The sequence below is a fragment of the Arachis hypogaea genome, chromosome 12 (assembly GCF_003086295.3).
Source record: "Arachis hypogaea cultivar Tifrunner chromosome 12, arahy.Tifrunner.gnm2.J5K5, whole genome shotgun sequence".
NCBI lineage: Eukaryota > Viridiplantae > Streptophyta > Magnoliopsida > Fabales > Fabaceae > Arachis > Arachis hypogaea.
In genome coordinates, this window is record NC_092047.1 from 17835460 (window position 1) to 17854645 (window position 19186).

The 19186-nt window shown below is 34.5% G+C and overlaps 3 protein-coding genes across 3 annotated transcripts; 1 reads left to right on the forward strand and 2 right to left on the reverse strand.

The window, feature by feature from the left end:
- Positions 1-1411: 1411 nt before the first annotated feature.
- On the reverse strand, positions 1412-3032 carry LOC112729786 (uncharacterized). The gene is made up of 5 exons (XM_025779935.1): positions 2867-3032; positions 2506-2762; positions 2322-2388; positions 1710-2235; positions 1412-1655 (listed from the first exon to the last, which is right to left on the reverse strand). The coding sequence occupies exons 1-5, from the start codon at positions 3030-3032 to the stop codon at positions 1412-1414; spliced, it is 1260 nt and encodes a 419-aa protein (XP_025635720.1).
- Positions 3033-10936: 7904 nt separating this feature from the next.
- On the forward strand, positions 10937-11383 carry LOC112727038 (18.1 kDa class I heat shock protein-like). Its single transcript, XM_025776633.2, has one exon. It carries the CDS (start codon positions 10937-10939, stop codon positions 11381-11383), a length of 447 nt encoding a protein of 148 aa, XP_025632418.2.
- Positions 11384-12605: 1222 nt separating this feature from the next.
- On the reverse strand, positions 12606-17381 carry LOC112727039 (zinc finger CCCH domain-containing protein 1). Its single transcript, XM_025776635.2, has 4 exons — positions 17079-17381; positions 14322-14504; positions 13380-14209; positions 12606-13025 (listed from the first exon to the last, which is right to left on the reverse strand). Exons 2-4 carry the CDS (start codon positions 14374-14376, stop codon positions 12918-12920), a joined length of 993 nt encoding a protein of 330 aa, XP_025632420.1. The 5' UTR covers positions 14377-14504; positions 17079-17381; the 3' UTR covers positions 12606-12917.
- Positions 17382-19186: the final 1805 nt, after the last annotated feature.

Here is a 19186-nt window from a genome sequence, read left to right on the forward strand (position 1 = left end):
CAGGATTGGGCCGATACCCATTCTTTTTGGGTGATGCATTGGACCAATCGGTATAGTCACGTTCTTGTTGATGACTTGGTGCCTTTACATTATCAATTGGAAATTTACATGCATTGGTACCGAGGAGCATTCGATGCCCACTTGCAATTGTCCAACCTTGTATTTCAAGAGAATCCAGAAGGTCCTCCACCACCACCGAAACCGGCACCGGCACCTCCACCATCACCGCTACCGCAACCGCCACAACAGGGGGTTGAGTATGTTGCACCATATGTTCCTGACACGCATCCGTCTGATTATTTTTCAGCGTCAGTCCCGGTACATCAACAGTATTGGGGTGGTCCACAGTTTGATACAGGGGAGCAACCTTCATTCAATCAGCTGCTTGGTTTCATGTTACCGGGGCTGGGTCATTCACATTCAGGTAATTATGTTGATATTCCCACTGACCATCAAGCACATCCGGGTGGTATTACGCCTGTTAGGAGGTCATTGGATTCGAGACCTCAGGTTCGCACTTCCTCTGATAATTCTGGAGCCAGAATGTCTGTTGACTCGAGTAGGAGTGCTGAAGCGGTGGGAGGAATTATACAGAGTGGAAATCCTAGACGTATTCCCATGACTCTGATTCAAGAGAATAATAGGGCAGTTGATGATGAGACTGATGACTACCTAGTAGACCATCCAGAGGATGAGAGTGAGGATGAGGATGAGGATGAGGACGAGGACGAGGACGAGGACGAGGATGAGGATGAGGACGATGCTGTTGATGAAGACTGCGACGATGATCCAGCGCCTAGTGCAGGTAAAATAAACTGTTTTTAAAGAATTTCAATTTGATAATGAATTTCTATTGGTAGATTCATGATGAACTTCTATTTGTATTACATAATGTTGTGTTTCAATAGGTACGGCCACAAGTGAAAAAAGTAAAGCTTACAACCTTAGAGTTGATCCTCCACGTCAGAGTGCGAATTGGTATACACCATCCGCTTTTAACAGGATTGCCAAGAAGTGCAAAAAGTTATACAAAGATGTGAAGTGGGCAACGAGAAAATAAAGTATTTGATGTTGTTATTTAAATTGCATGGATTGTTTGTGTTAGCTAAGTTGTTGTAACTCTTTTATAATGGACTATGTTAATTAAGTTGTATGGATTACTTGTATAGGCTATTTAATTATTGAGTATGTTAATTAAGTTGTATGGATTAATTGTATGGACTATATTAGTTAGGTTGTTATTACTATTTAATAATTATGTTGTAACTATTTTGTTAACTAGGTTGTTATTGCTATTTAATTATGGAGTATGTTAATTAGGTTTGAAATAAATACAAGCACAAAAATGTAAATTCAAATGTCAATGTCGTACATTAATGTAAATTCAAATGAAATGTAACAAAAGTAACCACTACTCTTCGGCTGGACCTGCACTTAGACCAACACTTTGACGACATCTACTACGACTATGGCCCTCGGCACCGCATTGCTTGCATCGCCTAGGGCGACGCAACATACAAGTGTCCATCTCATTCAAGAAGCGGGTCATCTTAGGCCGACCTTTGGCTACCCGTCTGAGGAACGGGTTGCCAATGAATCGAGGTCCATGATAAGCAGGCCACATTGCAGGATTTCCTAGTGGTCTAAACCTAGTCCTGTATACTCTTCAAACTTGGTCCATCTTGTATACATCATGAACATACACTTACCAATCCAATCGCTGATTTGCACAATAAATAAACACATGTCGACACAGAATTCGGTCAACTTGGAATTCACCACAGTCGCACCGATGTTGGCGTAGGTCAACTGTGTACTTAACCCAACTAGGCATCTCACGTACTTCAAAGACTTCATTTTCAATATCAAAACAGCTAACCTGTATGTTTCCCGATGCTTGTTGATTTGCATGCAACTTGGAGGTCACCATCTCAGAGAACACAAGTCCAGCATTAATTCGAGCCTCAGCCTCGGCTCTTTTCCTAGTGAACAACTCATTCAATCTGTAAAGTGTAGCCTTAATAAGCACAGTGACCGGGAGATTGCGTGCACCCTTTAAGACGGAGTTGATGCACTCCACAAGATTGGTGGTCATATGACCCCATCGGTATCCACCATCAAATGCTAAAGCATACTGCTCACGCGAGATCCGATCAAGCCAGTTGGTGTAAGCCTCACTCCATTCTTTTAATCGTTCATAGCGCATCTGGTACTCCCTAATCGTCCTCGAATATCCTATGAAAAAGAAATAATCAACTTTGAAAACCATTCTATTCAATCGTACTTACAATAAATTCAAACTTCATTGTATTCAAACTTACCAATGTTGACGATAAGCTTCTGCAAGTAAGGTGCCTTAAACTTCCTCAAGAAGTTCGACTCAATATGCTGGATACAAAATATATGGAAAGCTCTAGGAGGAGACTAAGCCCCATTACTCCGATCAATAGCTGACCTAATAGAATCGTGACGATCAGAGATAAGTCCCACACCATCATGTGTCACCACATGTTGATGCAAGTTACTTAGAAAAAAGTACCATGCATCAGAAGTCTCTCTCTCCACTATGGCCAATACAATAGGTACGATGTTGTTATTACCATCTTGTAAGACTGCAACCAATAAACAACCCTTGTATTTTCCATACAAATGAGTCCCGTCCACCTGTACCACTGGCTTGCAGTGTCTAAAGGCCCTTATACAAGGGTAATAACTCCAGAAGACTCTATGTAGTACACGTATATCAGGAACCAAATCATCCCCTGGTACGCAGGCATTGTTTCAAAGTGAACCACTGCTAATGGCTCCTTGTGACACATGGCCTCATCAAACCATATGGGCAACGCTTCATACGATGCTTCCCAACCTCCGAAAATTGACTCCATTGCCTTCTGTTTTGCTAACCAAGCCTTGCGATAACTGATGGTGTAGTTAAACTTTGACTGGACTTTAGCAATGACTGATTTCACCTTTATAGACGGGTCAACCTCTACCAACGGCTTAATTGCTTCTGCAACTGTCTTGGAATCCATCTTCGAATGGTCTTGAGAAATAGTAGACCTGGTACAAGTGTGACTACTATTGTACCTCCTTATCTCCCAACAGTACTTCTTCTACATTTTGGTAACCCTAATCAGCCAATCACAACCACCGCCATATTGTGAACATTTAGCATAGAATATCGTCGGTTCCAACTCATATACCCGATAGTCTACACCTCTCCGGATGGTATAATCTTTCATTGCCTTGATTACTGCCTCTCTTGAACTGAATTCCATCCCCATCATGAACAAATCATCCGCCACAACAAGAAGCGCTGCATACATCATAAGTAATAAATCCTTTATTATGTGCTCAGTAATAAATCATTTATTACAACTCAATTAATAAACACACTTTAATGATCATAATAGTCTATTTTTCGCTATTCTATCTACGTAAAGCACAACTAAATATAATTCATAATAAAGAACAATTAACTAATAAAATAATCAAATGCTATGGTCACAAATGACTATCCACATATCACATATATTACTCATCTGATTTATTGATCTGCTACTTCAGAGTATCACAAAAATATCTTTCTTTACGCACCTGCATTCATATATTGGAGAAACTCCAGTGCGTGCATAGCCTCCAAATCCAACGACCGCATGAAAGAAGGCTCCTGAAACAGATACGGGTTTGCTAGTGCATTTGTAACTTCCGCCACATCTGCGTTCATGGCGCCGTCAGCTTCATCTTCGTCTTCACCTGGACTAACGATCTCATAGTTACTTTCAAATTCATCCTCGCTTTCACTATTATAATCTTCCAATTCAATGTTATGGTCCGCTTCAGATTGCTCGAACTCAATATACAACTCGATGCATGACATTCGGTGGCGATTTTCCATATACATTGAAAATATTTTATGCATACTCGCTTCATCTGTCACGTATTTGGTTTGAAATTGAACGAACCCACCAAACAAGGATAAATGATACCTGTACAAAATACACGATACTCTCCTAGATTTTGAGAATCTATCTTCTCACAAATCACACCTTTCAATTTCTCAAATGACAATGTGAACGGAATAACATCTAATGGATTTTCACACAAACTAAACTCCCTCATATGTTTGTAATAAAATCTGCCTGTAACAATAAATCTTCAACACAACTCTATCATCCATAAACCTATACGTACTTGACTATTCTCAATCTCACTAAAATTTATTCTGCAAGAATCAAGGAGAAGAATGAGAGAAGAGGAGGAAGAACATGAGCTGAGATCGGCGATGAAGAAATGGGGTAAATGGGGCTTCTGTGATTTTTTTCCTATTTATATATGAACTTACACTCAAATCGAACGGACCGACCGCGTCCTATCATTTCGAATTTTTTTGCGCATCACAAATCACTGGGTCCAATTGGTGCACACCCGGATTAAAAAAAAATTTGGCCACCAAAAATCGGTGGGTCCGATTAGTTCACCCTTCGATTTACAAAATTTGGACAACCAGAAATCGATGGGTCCGATTTCATGCAAACGAAATATCTCCCTCACACAAATCGGACCGTCCAATTTGTGTTCTTTTCTCTCTCTACTTGAAATCGAACTGTCCGATTTCTTCTACCCCAAATTCCTAAAAGCAACGTCGTCATAACAATATAATTCACCTCTAATGATCATAACCAAGCATAACTCACAATGCTAAATCATATAAAAAAAATCAGCCGATGTACATCTCCTTCAAGTCACTCATTTTTTGTTTTTTTCTTATATATATATATATATATATATATATATATATATATATATATATATATATTCATGATATTGAACCATCTATACTAACTAGTTTGATTTTTTTTTTAACATCCATATATTATTGACCCAATGCATACTAACTCAAAACAAACCTTCCATGTCTAAATTGGCCCTTGCACCATCTCTAGTGAATAAAAAAAATAATTCATGTTGCCAAAAAAGTCTACATTTTTGTCCTTCCCTAATTGCATCCAAATCATTATAGTTTTCGTTAATGATTGAGGTTCCTTTGCAATTATTAGAAATTTTTGGTGACAATATAAATTCAAACTGTATTTGTACCGATTAAACTATAATCACACTATTAGAATTATTTTAAGGTGTCTTTAAAGGACCACATTATTCTTTCACCACTATAAACAAACCCTTCACTCTTTCAAAGACATATTTAAAGTCGTATTTGCCTCTCCTTTAATTGGTTATAAGTACCCCTAAATATATGTCCAAGCAACTATTTTTTTTGAAATTTGCATCTCCTTTTAATTTCCTCACTCAGTCACTTGGTTTGTATTTTAATATTGTTGAAAAAACTTTCTGAAGTTTTGCCAGAAATTAATTTATTTATGGAAGTGAAAAACGTGATGTGCAGCAATATTATATCATGGTGAGTAATCCACAGATGTGGAACTGGTGAATTCAGTAACCTGCAAAACGCAGGTTACGTTTTGACTGAGATGATTTTAAAAAAGCTGCATGCTCTGCAAAACGCAGCTTGCGTTTGGCATGGGAGGAGAACCCAATTTCGAAACGTGTCTCTGTGCTCTTTGCATGCCAATACCTCGAACCTCTAAAACGTAAGATGCGTTTGGCAGGTGCACAGCAAAACGCAACCTGCGTTTGGCAGTCTCCTCAGCTGCATGTGCGACACGTGTGAAGGAGAGTGGTGGTGGAGCCTGCCTATAAAAATCAAAACGCAGGCCATGAGAGTTTCAGCTTCCCTTTTGTGTTACATGCTTCCCTTTCATGTTACATGCTGTGAGTGAGTTTTGAGAGTAAAAGGGTGGGGTTAAGGGTGAAAGGGAGTGAGTTTGTAAAGAGGAAGAATTAGTGAAGGTTTGGGATTTTATTTAGTAAAAAAAGAAAAATGGTTCGTAATTTTACTTTACCAGAAGAACACATTATTGAATATTTGAATCATCCTCAATTGGTGAGTAATTTTTTATTTAAGTTTATGATAAATAAATATTTTTATTTTTATGTTCTGTAGTGATATATTTTAACTTATAAATTTATTATTATTATTATTATTATTATTATTATTATTATTATTATTATTATGATATGAATAGTAGTTGTGTTTTATCATACCGGCATTATTATTATTATCATGTCTATTATATGAAAAATAGTTGTGTTTTATCATACGGTAGTCATGAAATAGTTATTATTATTATTATTATTATTATTATTATTATTATTATTATTATTATTATTATTATTATTATTATTATTATTATTAATGTTACCCATAATAGAATATTGTATAATAATTATTATTATTTTCTAATAGTAAATAAATATTTATTATTTTTTAATAATTTATTATCATTTTTTAATAATTTATGATTATTATTTAGAATTTAATAATTATCATTTTATTTATTGCAGGCTATCAGGAATTTGTTGCCCAGAAAACTCGATCCGCCAGATACTTTTAACGAGGTAGCGGCAGAGGCACTAGCATTAACTGGGTTTCAACATGTTTTGCGAGTAGGCGAAATGAGAGGTCATGCTGCACTACTGAGTGCCTTGGTAGAACGCTGGAGGCCGGAGACTCACACGTTTCATCTTCCGGTCGGTGAAGTGACAGTGACGTTGGAAGATGTGAGCTATATTCTTGGTCTCTCGATTAATGCGGAGGCTGTTACCGGTAGATCAGATAGCAGTCACCAGTTTTTGGTGGAGAACTGCATTGCCTGTTTTGGTCGGGAGCCCGGTCCACAAGATCACGTGTTAGGGAAGGTTAATCTCGCATGGGTCTGAAGGTGCAGAGACACTGAGCCTTGTGACACTCAAGAGTCTGTTGAGCGGTACGTCCGGGCGCACATTTTCTGCGTGCTCGGAACAGTAGTGTTTCCGGATAAGTCGACCACTTTATTGAATTCGAAGTTTCTACCGCTACTTCGAGATTTCCACCGGATTTCAGAATACAGTTGGGGGGCAGCCAGTCTGGCGCACTTATACAGATCGTTGTGTCGTGCTTCACGATACAACTGTAAAGAGATGGACGGCCCACTGATACTGCTTTTTGTTTGGGCGTGGGAGCGTATGCCGCTCCTGGCACCTATACCCCGCGATCAGCTCGGCGACGTCGGTATTCCACTTGCGCGAAGGTATTGTTTTTTATTGTTATTGTTGTTTTTGTTATTATTATTAGTGTAGCTTTTGATTGTAGATATCACCGACTCTCTCGAACCAAATTCCATTCCGACACTAAACTCGCCATCTTCTGCCGCAACGTTGCCTTCACCTACGACATGCGCACCACCATCAGTCAAACAAGGTAAATAAATTAAGCACTATAGGACACTTGAGTTAATAATCATAACATACCCGTATTCGCATACTCAGGAAATTCCGGGGCATGCATGGCTTCGAGATCTAGAGTCCGCATAAAAGACGGCACACCAAACGGGTGGTGGCTTACAATGACATCCGCCTCATTCTGCACCGCCGAATTGCCTGCCAAGTCTCCGTCATCATTTTCGTCATCGACTTCATAGTTAGCTTCGAATTCCTCTTCGCTGTCATTATTTTCTTCTTCCCAATCTATATCCCCGAGCTCATCAACATTGACCTCGTCGCCGACCGTACCCATCCCCGACTGCTGTTCAAACTCAACGTACAGCTCTATCACCGGCACGTGAAATCGGATTTGTCGATAAATATAGAACATCTGCTGCATGCTTGCATCGTCAGTGATGGACATTATTTGAAACTGTATCAATCCACCAAATACTTGCATAGGATTCCTATACAAAATGTTGCTCACCCTTTTCGAAATGTGACTTTGTATGTTCACACAAAGACCATTTTGCAACTCTATAAAACTCGTGCTGTATGGAATAGCAAATGAAAATGGACATTCACAAACAAAACTCACTCCTTCGTGTGTATTCGATATAATCTCACCGTTATAATATTCTCACTTTTTTTACCCTTCTAATAACCAAAAAATCTCACAAGCATCAGATACAAGAAAAGAGAATGGGAGTAGAAGTGAAGAAGAGAAGTGAGGTGCGAGTTGGAATTAACTGTGTTAGCTATTTATATGTAAGGCTCTTTATTAAAATATTATTTCGCATACAAAACGTAAGCTGCGTTTTGTACATTTCAAAAAAAAAATTAGGCCCAAATAAAACGCAACCTGCGTTTTCTCTTCTTTTAAAAAAATTTGAACAGTCCATCTGACAAATCGTAGTCTACGTTTTACTTTTTTTAAAAAAAATTAATAAAACTTTTCTAACAAACGTAAGTTGCGTTTTTGCTTTTCTCATAAAACAAAAAAATTCAAATGCAAAACGGAAGTTACATTTTGTTTAATCTAAAACAAAAAAAAAAACGAAATACTAGAGAATAAAAAACGAAAGCTAAGTTTTTCTCCTGACACCCATAGCAGTGAACATTTTTGGTGTGGCTCCATTTTATGGTGTTACACCATGAACTTCTCCATTTGCAAAAAAATGAGCCAAGTTTTACTTTCACTAATTTTTAGCCTTAAAACCTTAAAAAATCTATTCGGTATGTCTTTTATAATGTCAATCTGTTTCACCTCAGTTTCAACATAAATCAAAAGATCATCTACAAATAATAAATGAGAGATAACTGGCCCACCTCTTCCAACTGTTATAGATGTGTATTTTAGTTTAGAAATTAGAACAAAGATTAAAAATAAATAATTCTAATATTGTTAAACTTATCTTCGTCAATTTTTTAAGAACATATGAAAAACTTATTATCTTCATCAATTTTTTTAAATTATACTCAACTCACTTTTTATCCGTTATTCTAACTAAATATATTTATTGATTATTAAATGTATAATTGATATTTTAATGACGAATAATGCATAGAAAAATGAGAGTGAAAAATATTATGAGGAAAAAAAAAGTTAAAGCATAGAGAAAAAAAAAAGGATAAAATATTATTTTAGTTATCAATATTTAAGTCAAATTTTAATTTAATTTCTAACGTTTTAAACGTTTTATTTTTATCCTAAAAATTTTTAAATAAATTTAATGTAATTTTAGTGTTCTACCATTAAATTTGACACTAATAGTTAACATAAAGTAAAATAGATGTTTAATAACATTATTAGTTAAGTCATATCATCTTCTATATGTTAAAAAAATATAATCAAAATTTTTTTATAACACTTCTCGATTTTTTTTTACAAAATTTCAAATTCTAACAATGAATCATTAACGCTTGAAAACCAAAGAAAAATTTTTTATATTAGTGATCGTTAGTGTATCAATTTTATTTACACATATTGAAATCGAATGTTATTGGCTCTTCAATATGTGAATTGTTTGTATCAAAATTTAATAGTGAAACAACATTGAACCTGTTTAAAACTTATTTAGAATTGAAATAAGATATTTAAAAAATTTTAAAACTGAAATAGAATGTTTAAAATATTAGACACTAAGTTAAAATTAATAAAAAAATCGAAGATAAAATAATACTTTATAAAAAAATGGAATATCAAAATTCATATCATATTAGCTAGATATTTAGATTAGATTAATATATAAACTATTTCATCATTAAATATTTTTCCTGTTTCCATGGCGAAGTTTCTTTCCCTCTCTCAAATTTTCTAGTAAGTCCCAGAAATCTCTCCACAACATCGCAGTTGACTTTTACCTAACTCATTCTCTAATCATCAAAACTGTAACATACTTATATTTTGGTTCATCATATTTAGATTAGATTAGTATAAAAAATTAATTATTAAAAAGAATTTAAAGATCAATAATTTTTAATAATTTTAATTAATAATTAATTAACATAAATATTAAATTATTTTAAAAAAATAAATTTTGTTAATTTATGTATATAAATTATAAATTTTAATAAATATAAATATAAATTATGTTAATTTATATATATATAAATTTTGATAAATATAAATCTATGATGCACGGACATTGATACGAACACGGGAGACGACACGACATAGAACATGCGGACACACAAATTTTAAAATCTTATAAAACACGAGGACACGACATATAAATAAAATATAAAGTAATTTTTAGATAAATTACAATGCAATAAATTTTTTATATTTTATTGGTATTAAAATATCTGTACTTTTTAACTGTTTTTAATATTTTTTTTAATTATATAAAAGTATTTAAAATATTTGTTATTTTAATATATAATAATATATATTATTTCTAAATTCATTTTAAAAATACATGTTAAGAATAAAGTTGGACATGCTGATATGTGATGGTGTTTAAGCCTGTCCAAAGAAAAATTTTATTTTTTATTAAGATATGGTTGAACACGACAAACACGCGTGTTAGACGATATCGATAAATGTCATATACAAAATGTGTCTGATACGCAAACACGACAACTCAACGAAGTATTTGTACTTTATAAATATAAATAAAAATTAGGTGCTTTATATGTATAAATCTCAATAAATATAATTATAAATTATTATTGAATAAATATTGGTCTAAACTAAATAACAAATATATACTAAGCACTAAGTATTACTGTAAATTAACCATCCCTATATATATATTAAAATATAGAATAAATTTTAAAAATAAATTAAATATTATATATATTTATATATAAAATATATATTAATTTATTTAATGGTTGATTTTTAGTATAGAAAAAATTATTTTTATTTTTTATTCCGGCAATCACTGTGTGTTGGGGTTCGGGAGAAAGCTATTGAAATCCAGAATTTTCAAGAAACATGCGACTTTCACACTTCACTCTTATATAGTTCAGAAGCATACGATCCCCACTCTAAAGAAACCCAAATCAACAGAGAAAGAAAATTAAAAGAAGAAGAAACAAAATGTCCCTGTTTCAAAAACTACTTAGCCAAAATGGGCTATACGATTCAAGCTTTTTCTCAGACATAATGGGGTTTGAATCCAACACCCAAATGGATTGGAAGGAGACACGTAATTCCCACATCTTCGAAATCGATCTTCCGGGTTTCACCAAGGAGGATGTGAACCTCGAATTACGCCAAGACAGAGTAATATGCGTCAGAGCAGAGAGAAAAGCACAAGAACATGAAGAAGAAGAAGAAGAAGAGAAAAAGAAGCTGACGTGGCATTGCAGGGAGAGAGTAGGGACAAGTGGGGTGTTTTCGAGGGAGTTGAGGTTGCCGGAGAATTCGAAAGTCGATGATATTAAGGCATCAATGCGTGATGGGGTGTTGTCGATAACAGTGGCTAAGGATGAGAGTAAGAAGAAGCACAAGAGCCACAAGAAAGTGGTTCACATAGAACAAGAACATCAAGGTGTTGGTGCTAATAACAATAATAAAGGGATTGGGCGTTTTGTTTGTTGCAAAGCTTAGAATGTTTGTTTGATCAAAAGTTTTAGTATGTGTTTGGATGGTTTGTTAAACTGTAATTTGAATGAAAGTAATTTTATAGAATTAATTTTGGGTCGAAGTAAGATTATGGTAACATATTTATCTTCGACTAATTTTATACTAAAATGTGTTGGTGTTTGTGTGTGGCTGTGTGTGGCTTTGTGTTTATTTTTTAGTTGAAATGTATTCATGTGTATAACATAGTTTGGAAGATCCTTATTGGTTGGTGTTGCAATCCCTGTATGAGGCTTAATGAACTCTTCTAATGGATTGATTAAAGTGAATTGGTTGTATTTAAAATGCACACCCTCGTTAAAGTTGCCTTTATTTGCTCATTTTGTTATTGCAATACATACAGTAAGTAGCTATTAAATCTTGAAATATTACAATTTTCTGATGAATTTTTAAAAATGCAAAATAAACCAAATATATATAAGTATATTCATTAAACGTTTGGTTCAATTTATCAAACCAGATATACTTTTGGAGTATTTTGTCATTTATATGATTCCCTGTTAAGTTCACTTACCTTCTCTTTTCTTAATTTTTATTTCTACAAAACCACAAGACTTATAATTGGATATGATTGGGTCAGTTAGATTTCTAATTGTAAGTTTAGAGTGCCAATAGTTTCATCATAATTGTAAATTAGCATATTAAAGTTGAGTTTATACGTACTAAAATTAGTCCTTAAATTGTTTCAGAGTGGTTACGTTTCGTACCACATCCAAAATGATTAATGTTAATATCTTATAAAACCTTAATACCCTAAACGTGGCGTCCAAGCTTCAATTAGAAAATAGAGTAAATTATCAACTTTGGTTTTAAAAAATTGCTCATTTTCTAAATTGTTCGTTCTCTAAATACTAAATAGAATGAGGTTTGCTGATTTTAAGTTGGTCACGAAGTCAGTAGTTGGTCACAGTTACTTCCGTTACTCATGACATCAGAGTTTATTGATATAACATATTAAAAACAAATTTGATTAAAAAAATTATTAAAAAACTAATTTAAAAAACAAAAAAAAATTGACCGTTTACTCTCAAAAAAATATATTACTAACAAGTAACGTGTTCTAACTATATATTTTAAAAAAAAATTATAAAATAATTTTTTAATGTTTTTAATATATGAAATATATAAAATTTAAAAATCTTGTATTATTAATTTATTATACTTTAAAAATACATCTTTCGAACACAAGTTAATTAAATTTAAAAGTATATTATAAAAATTTTGTAGAATTCAATTTTGAACATTTACACTACAACTCCCCTCAAAATTCTAACTCACAAGACAACCCCTACACGTTGATCTATTCAAAATTTAGTACAGATACATTGCAAGAACTCCATCATGTAGAATCAATGTCTCTTGAAGCAAAAACACGTGACTCCTCTACATTCTAATTTCTAACGATTTATTCAGACAGCGAAATACAACATGCCTAATCCCTATGCTGTTTTCAAATCATTACAGAGTGTTGCTCTTAATCATGCCTTATGTAAAGAGGGTGTCATTTATCTTTATCCTCAGCCATCTTCTTTCGTATCTCATGGGCAACATTGAAAATGCCGAGAGTTGGTTGGTTGCAGACAAAACACTTCTTGTTCTTTGCATGATGCTGCAGAATAAAACATTGGGAAAAGGGTTAGAATTCATACATATCAGATAACTTTTACAATTTTATCGGAGTTGAATTATATATAACCTGGTGAGATCAGACTAGAATAAGTAAATAAAATGTTAATTTTAACTTTACATGTATAGAAGATGGGAATAGAATGCATATTCGAACTGCACACAAAAAATTAACCGCCAAATCAGCCACTGTATATCCATGTACAGTTACATATATTGATTAACTCATTTTCAATGTGTATTCTATATTTTAACATGTAATAATTTTATATCAGTGACGAATTTGGTAGCTATTTTTTGTGTACACGTAACATTGTTGTTCCAACAATTGCAATACCTTTAAGGCGCAATGCTCGCAGAAGTAGTGCTTGCACTTGGTTACAACAGGATCCGCAAAAGGCTTCCTACAAATAAAACATGCAAATGGCAATGCATCTTCATCGTCACTATCAGCTAAATCAGCACTTTCCTCGTCCGCATCTTCACCCGCAGCCAGTCTCATCCTCCTTGCCTTCTCAGCTTCATCCCATTCCTTCTCCAACTGCCATCCAGACTTGTAATCCCCTCGATCATGCATAAACTTACAGGAATCACCATACCCACAGTAACCAGTCTCCTTGTAATCCTTACATATATCAGGCTGATAATCAAATCTCGCTGAAACTCTTATATGAGCCGAAGCCCTGAGAGGACCATGTGAACCACCAGCCTTTTCGCTAGCAATTGTTTGCTCTCTCCGGAAGCCGGCCTTGTAATCTTTGTAACTGTTCATTCCCTTATATAGTTTGCCATCCTCAGAACTTGTGCCTTTCCCCTTCAAACTCTCTTCTGCTTGCTTAAGAGCACGTTCACGGATTGCACGAGCATCTCTGGAGAAGTCGGTCTCTGTCTCTAGAGTTGCTGTTGCTTTGCTATCATGTTGAACTTGAATCTCTTTCGAAGACTCGAAATGGAAACCGGTTTTTTCAGATTCTTCACTTGGTTCAGTAGAAACAGAGCTTTTCGAGGGGCCAGTTGAAAAGTACAACTTATTGTCAGGCTTTGGAGCCTTCTTCTGAGCATGCAACAAAGAGTTTTCATTTTTTGAATCATCACCCTCATCTTCACTATCAATAGCACGTTTCCTTATATTCTTCTTATTAATTGGTTTCCTGAAGAAGCTGCACACTGAAAATTCACAAAAGTAGCGAAGAATAATAATTGAGGATTATAACAAGCACGGAAGCAGATAATGAAACGACAGAGAATAAAAAGTAATATACAAAATAACCTCGCATACCTTGCTCTGTTTGCTGGTTTTCAGCAGATTTTGCCACTTCATCAGAATCTGCCATACTGAGAATTCAGCCACAACTATTCTGCTGCTGTGCCACAATGAGAAGCAACTGATTTTGAAAATATTCAGGATGTTACCGGTTCCACTGACTTTATTTGGTAAGGAAGAACCCTTATGAAAGCCAATCTGCAAGACAATGTCAAGTTAGAAACTTTATTCAATAATGGTTGTGATAGATGATAAAATAAAGCAAAACAAAAACTGAGCTACAATATCTTACAAGTTTGGAACGAAAATAATCAAAGGTAGCATGCAGAAGCATGAAAAGACAATGGCGAAAGAATAAAATTGTTATTATTATTGATAAAATCAGAATTCCATTAAGAGAGAAAAAGATTCAAAAAGGGGGAGGGGAATACAGTTTCCTTATACAAAAGCAAAACACAAAACAAAGGCCTATCATCTCTCAACATGTCTGAGAGAGAAACTCCACTAAAAAGATCATGAGCTTACACCAAATAGATGCTAAGTGTCTAATCCTATCCTATAAGACATGTTTATCAAAGAATCTGTCATTAAAGGCGTGTGAGTTACACTCCAACCAAATAGCCCAAATAGTGGGGAAAATTGCACTATTCCACATAATTTTGCCTCTTTTCAAGTACCAAACCCAACAAACCTAGTCAATAAAATTATATCTAGAGTTGCAGGGCACACCCAACATTCATCAAAGATGCTAAACAAATTGCTCCATAAGAAATTAGCCATCGAGCAATGCAAAAACAGATGTGAATTTGACTCTAAAGATGTCCCATGCATAATACACACATCAAGGGAGATAGCCTTATTTAGTCTTCAAACCTACAAGAAGTCATTGCCATCAATTCTGTTAAGCACAGCTGTCCACATAAAATATTAAAATATTTGACTTTAGCGGGAGCTTTGGACTTCCAAATGGGTTTGTCTAGATGGAAAGAACTTGTGTTAGAGGAAGGAGTAAGAAATTTGAAGAAGGATTTACAACTAAAATATCAGAGGAGTCAATAGATCAAATCCTTTTATCAGGGACAGGATATAAAGAAAATCCATGAGGGAAGAGAATCAGAAGGTTAGAGGATTCCCTATCATTAAGGCTATGAAAGAAACATAAGTTCGAAGAATATTTTCTTTCTGGAGAACCTACAAAAGTCATTTCTTTAGCAATGCATTTTTATCTTCTATGCTCATATACACAGATAACACGCGTTTAATTCATTTTGTTGTGACTAACAGGGATCAAGAGTACAAGCCACAGTCCCAAAGTCATTGATAAAGGAACATAGTACGGAGTTTCAAAGTCATATTATCCATGACCAACCTCAGAAGTTGCAAGTAACAAAATAAAAATGAATACAACAAATGAGGTTCAATGAAGTTGGTTTTGTAGAACATAACTAATTCATTTACCTATGCTTTGTTTCGAAAATAGCAACATGTATAAAACAATTTATCTTTTATGTCAAAGAAATTTTGATTACAAATCTTCAGTAGACTCTTAATTCTCAGTGCACAAATTAAAATACAAAAATAGCAACTTGACCACAATTTTGATGCAAGGCAAGGTTTTGTTGTTCATCTTCTTTTAAAAAAAAATTAAGAATCGCTATTTCTCACAACAATTGCAAGAGGAAAACAAAGTGGGTAATGCTAAAGTTTCTAATGCTTACCAAAGAAATGCTAGGCACCAAAACAAAAAAATTCAAAGTAATGAGTTGTTTTAAAAGATTATATCTTTATACACATGAGGGCAAAAAAACATTCAAAGTCATGAGTCATTTTACAAGATTAGATCTTATAAGATGACAATTCTAGACAAAGATGCAGCTATGTGCCAAAGGGGTTTGCATGCTTTACAAATACTAGAATATTAGATTAAGTTTGAATCAAACAAAACAATATAATCACAAGTGACTAATCTATGACAGATTAAAAAAAAAAAAAAAAGAAAAGGAGACATCAAAAAATTATTATAATAATGGGTGGCCATATTTAAAACCAATTCAACTAAAAGCAAAAGGTCAAGAGGCACTAAACCATGAAGAGAAACAAGTTTCTCATTCACCTACGTCTCCAAAGACAGTTAATTCCATGGGTACCCAACAAACAAAAGGAAAACGGACAGTCACAAATAAAAAGTTAGCATAGAAGATGACCTGAATAAAATAAGATTAAATAAATTAAAAAAACGAAAATTTTATTTTAGTGAACATGTAAACAGAATAATTTCAAGTTTGTGAAGAGGTTTAAGTTGGTGCAGTGAAAAAAGCTTAGTGTATATCTATCTTCAAAATTCAGGGGAGGGAAGCACAAATTGGTCCAAATTTCGAACAATTCAGCAAAAACATATTTAGGGATGTAATTGCCCTAATTACTCATACCCACTTACTCCCTAATGAACAAAACAACCATTAGCAAGAACAACTAGGCAGCAATGAGCTATAACAATATAGCCAAAAAAAATTTAATAACTAATACAACAGCAATTTAGTTATTAGGAACTTAAGTAATTAACTAATCATTAAACATGTATCAACACAACATCAAGAAATGAACACCACAGCAACCAGCAGGATGAAGAACTAGGCAATAGCAAAAAATTTAATAAACCCAACACGAAAGACAGCAACCAGCAACCATCAACAAGAAGTGAAAATTACTAATCAAATCCATGAATCATGAAGCAAATTCAATGCAGAAATTGAGAGCGTGAAAATGTCTTACCAGGAGTTGAACGGAGTAGCGATGCAGGAGGACAGGTCGAATGGAGCAACGATGTCGGCGACGGCGGAACTTCCTTCGATCACAGAGAAAGAGAAGGAAGGAGAAACTTCCTCTATGCGCCTTCTGAACGGCCACACCGACACGGACGAGGCCAGCGACGCAGGCGAGGTGAGCAGCTGGGACAGCGCCGGTAACAGCGACTTCCGGAGCTGGCCGAGGGATCAAACTGGGAGGAAGTTGCCTGGATGATGAATGCTGCTACTGTTAGGGTTATGGCAAGGCTTAAATTTTGTCAAAAACAAAACCGGCCAAACCGGTAGAACCATTACTGGTTTAGCCGGTTCACCGATTAACTGTTGGATATTTTTTAACTACATTTTAATAACCCAATTGATTATTCAATTGTTTTAACTAATAATTCACATGTTTAGAAATTCAATTGATTTAATTGTAGTTGAATCGAAATAATCAAATTATAATAAAATAATATATAAATTATAAATAAACATATAAAAATATGAATTTATTTTAGTATAAATCTTAAAATATACAAACTAAAAATTAACATAATATTAACCAAAATCTTATAATTTTGTCTTTGTGTAAAGACATCACAAGAATCAACTTTAAAAAGAAAATAGCCAATATTCAAAAATTAATATCTAGGTTTATATATATTATATATTATATGTTATAGAATGGGCTCATTTTTATTGATATGGAGCCTTGGTGTGTGTAATATCCGGATATGGAGCCAGGGAAGCGCAATACAGATATGTGGGGCAGCTTTTTGGTTAGTGTCAGGTTGAACAAATCGGATGGTACGAGTTGCTTTAGCATCCCTTTTGAAGTGCAACTCGGTTGGTCCGATTTGAGGAGAAAGAGTTGGTGAAATTATGGAGGATGCAAATCGCACGGTACGATTTGCTAGTGTTGTGGTTTTTTTTTTTGTGGTGTCTTATGCAAATCGTAGGGTCCGACTTGGAATTGTTAATTAATTTTTTGAATCCATTAAAGGTAATCGCATGGTCCGATTTGATTGGCAGTTTATATAAAAGTTGCTGAAAAGCGGATCAGAGCAATAACTCTCTCATCTTCTTCGTCTCCTTCTCCAACGGTCTCCTGGTTTTAGCTTCTCTGTTTACTCCTTTGTTTAGTAAAGGAGCGAAGAAATCAGAACTCAAGTTTATATGTTTGATAATGTGATTGTGAAAAATGAGTGATAGAGTGTTATTGAAGGTTTATTATTTTGGTCAGATTTTATTACAAACATCTGAAGGAGTAAAATTTGTTTGTGAAAATCCGTTAGAGTTGGTGATTCCTTTTTTAATCTCATTTGAAGAGCTCAAAGGTGTGATCTGTGAAAAAATTCAGTCTGAGAGAGCAAGAAGGATATCATGTATTCTATACAGAAATCCTATACAAGTGTTTGGTGGATTCGTCCAGTTTCAAACCAAATATGTAACGGATGAAGCGAGCATGCAAGATATGTTTTCCATGTATATTGAAAATCGGAGTCAACTCTCGTTCATCGAGTTGTATGTTGAGTTTGAGCAATCTGAGGCCGATCGGAATATTCTACAGGAGGATTACAATAGCGATAGTGAAGAAGAGTTCGAAAGCAACTACGAAGTTGTTGGTCCAGATGGAGATGAGGTTCAAGGTGACGGAGCTATGGCTCCGGATGTGTCTGATGTGGCAACTGCACTGGCAAACGATGTCCCATTTGAGGAGCCATCATTCATGCGAGTATTGGATTTGGAAGCCATGCATGTTCCAGAGTTTCCGGATTATAACAATGCAGGTATGTAATTCTCCGTATTTATATGAAAGATTAGAATTTTTTATTAATTTATGTTGATAGCTGGACCAAGTAGCTAAGTTAGCTTTGAAAATATACCCAATCAGTTAATATTTATTTATGAGAATTACTAGGGAACCAAAACCACATCAGCCAAAATCCAGCCAAAAGGCTATCTGGGATGGGACCCAATAGCCCAATTGTCATCAGCAACATCCAGATATGACTCAGGTAAACCAGATTCACCCATTCCTGAAAAAACCCTACATCTTTTCACCGTTTTACCACTCAGAATTTCAAAATTCTA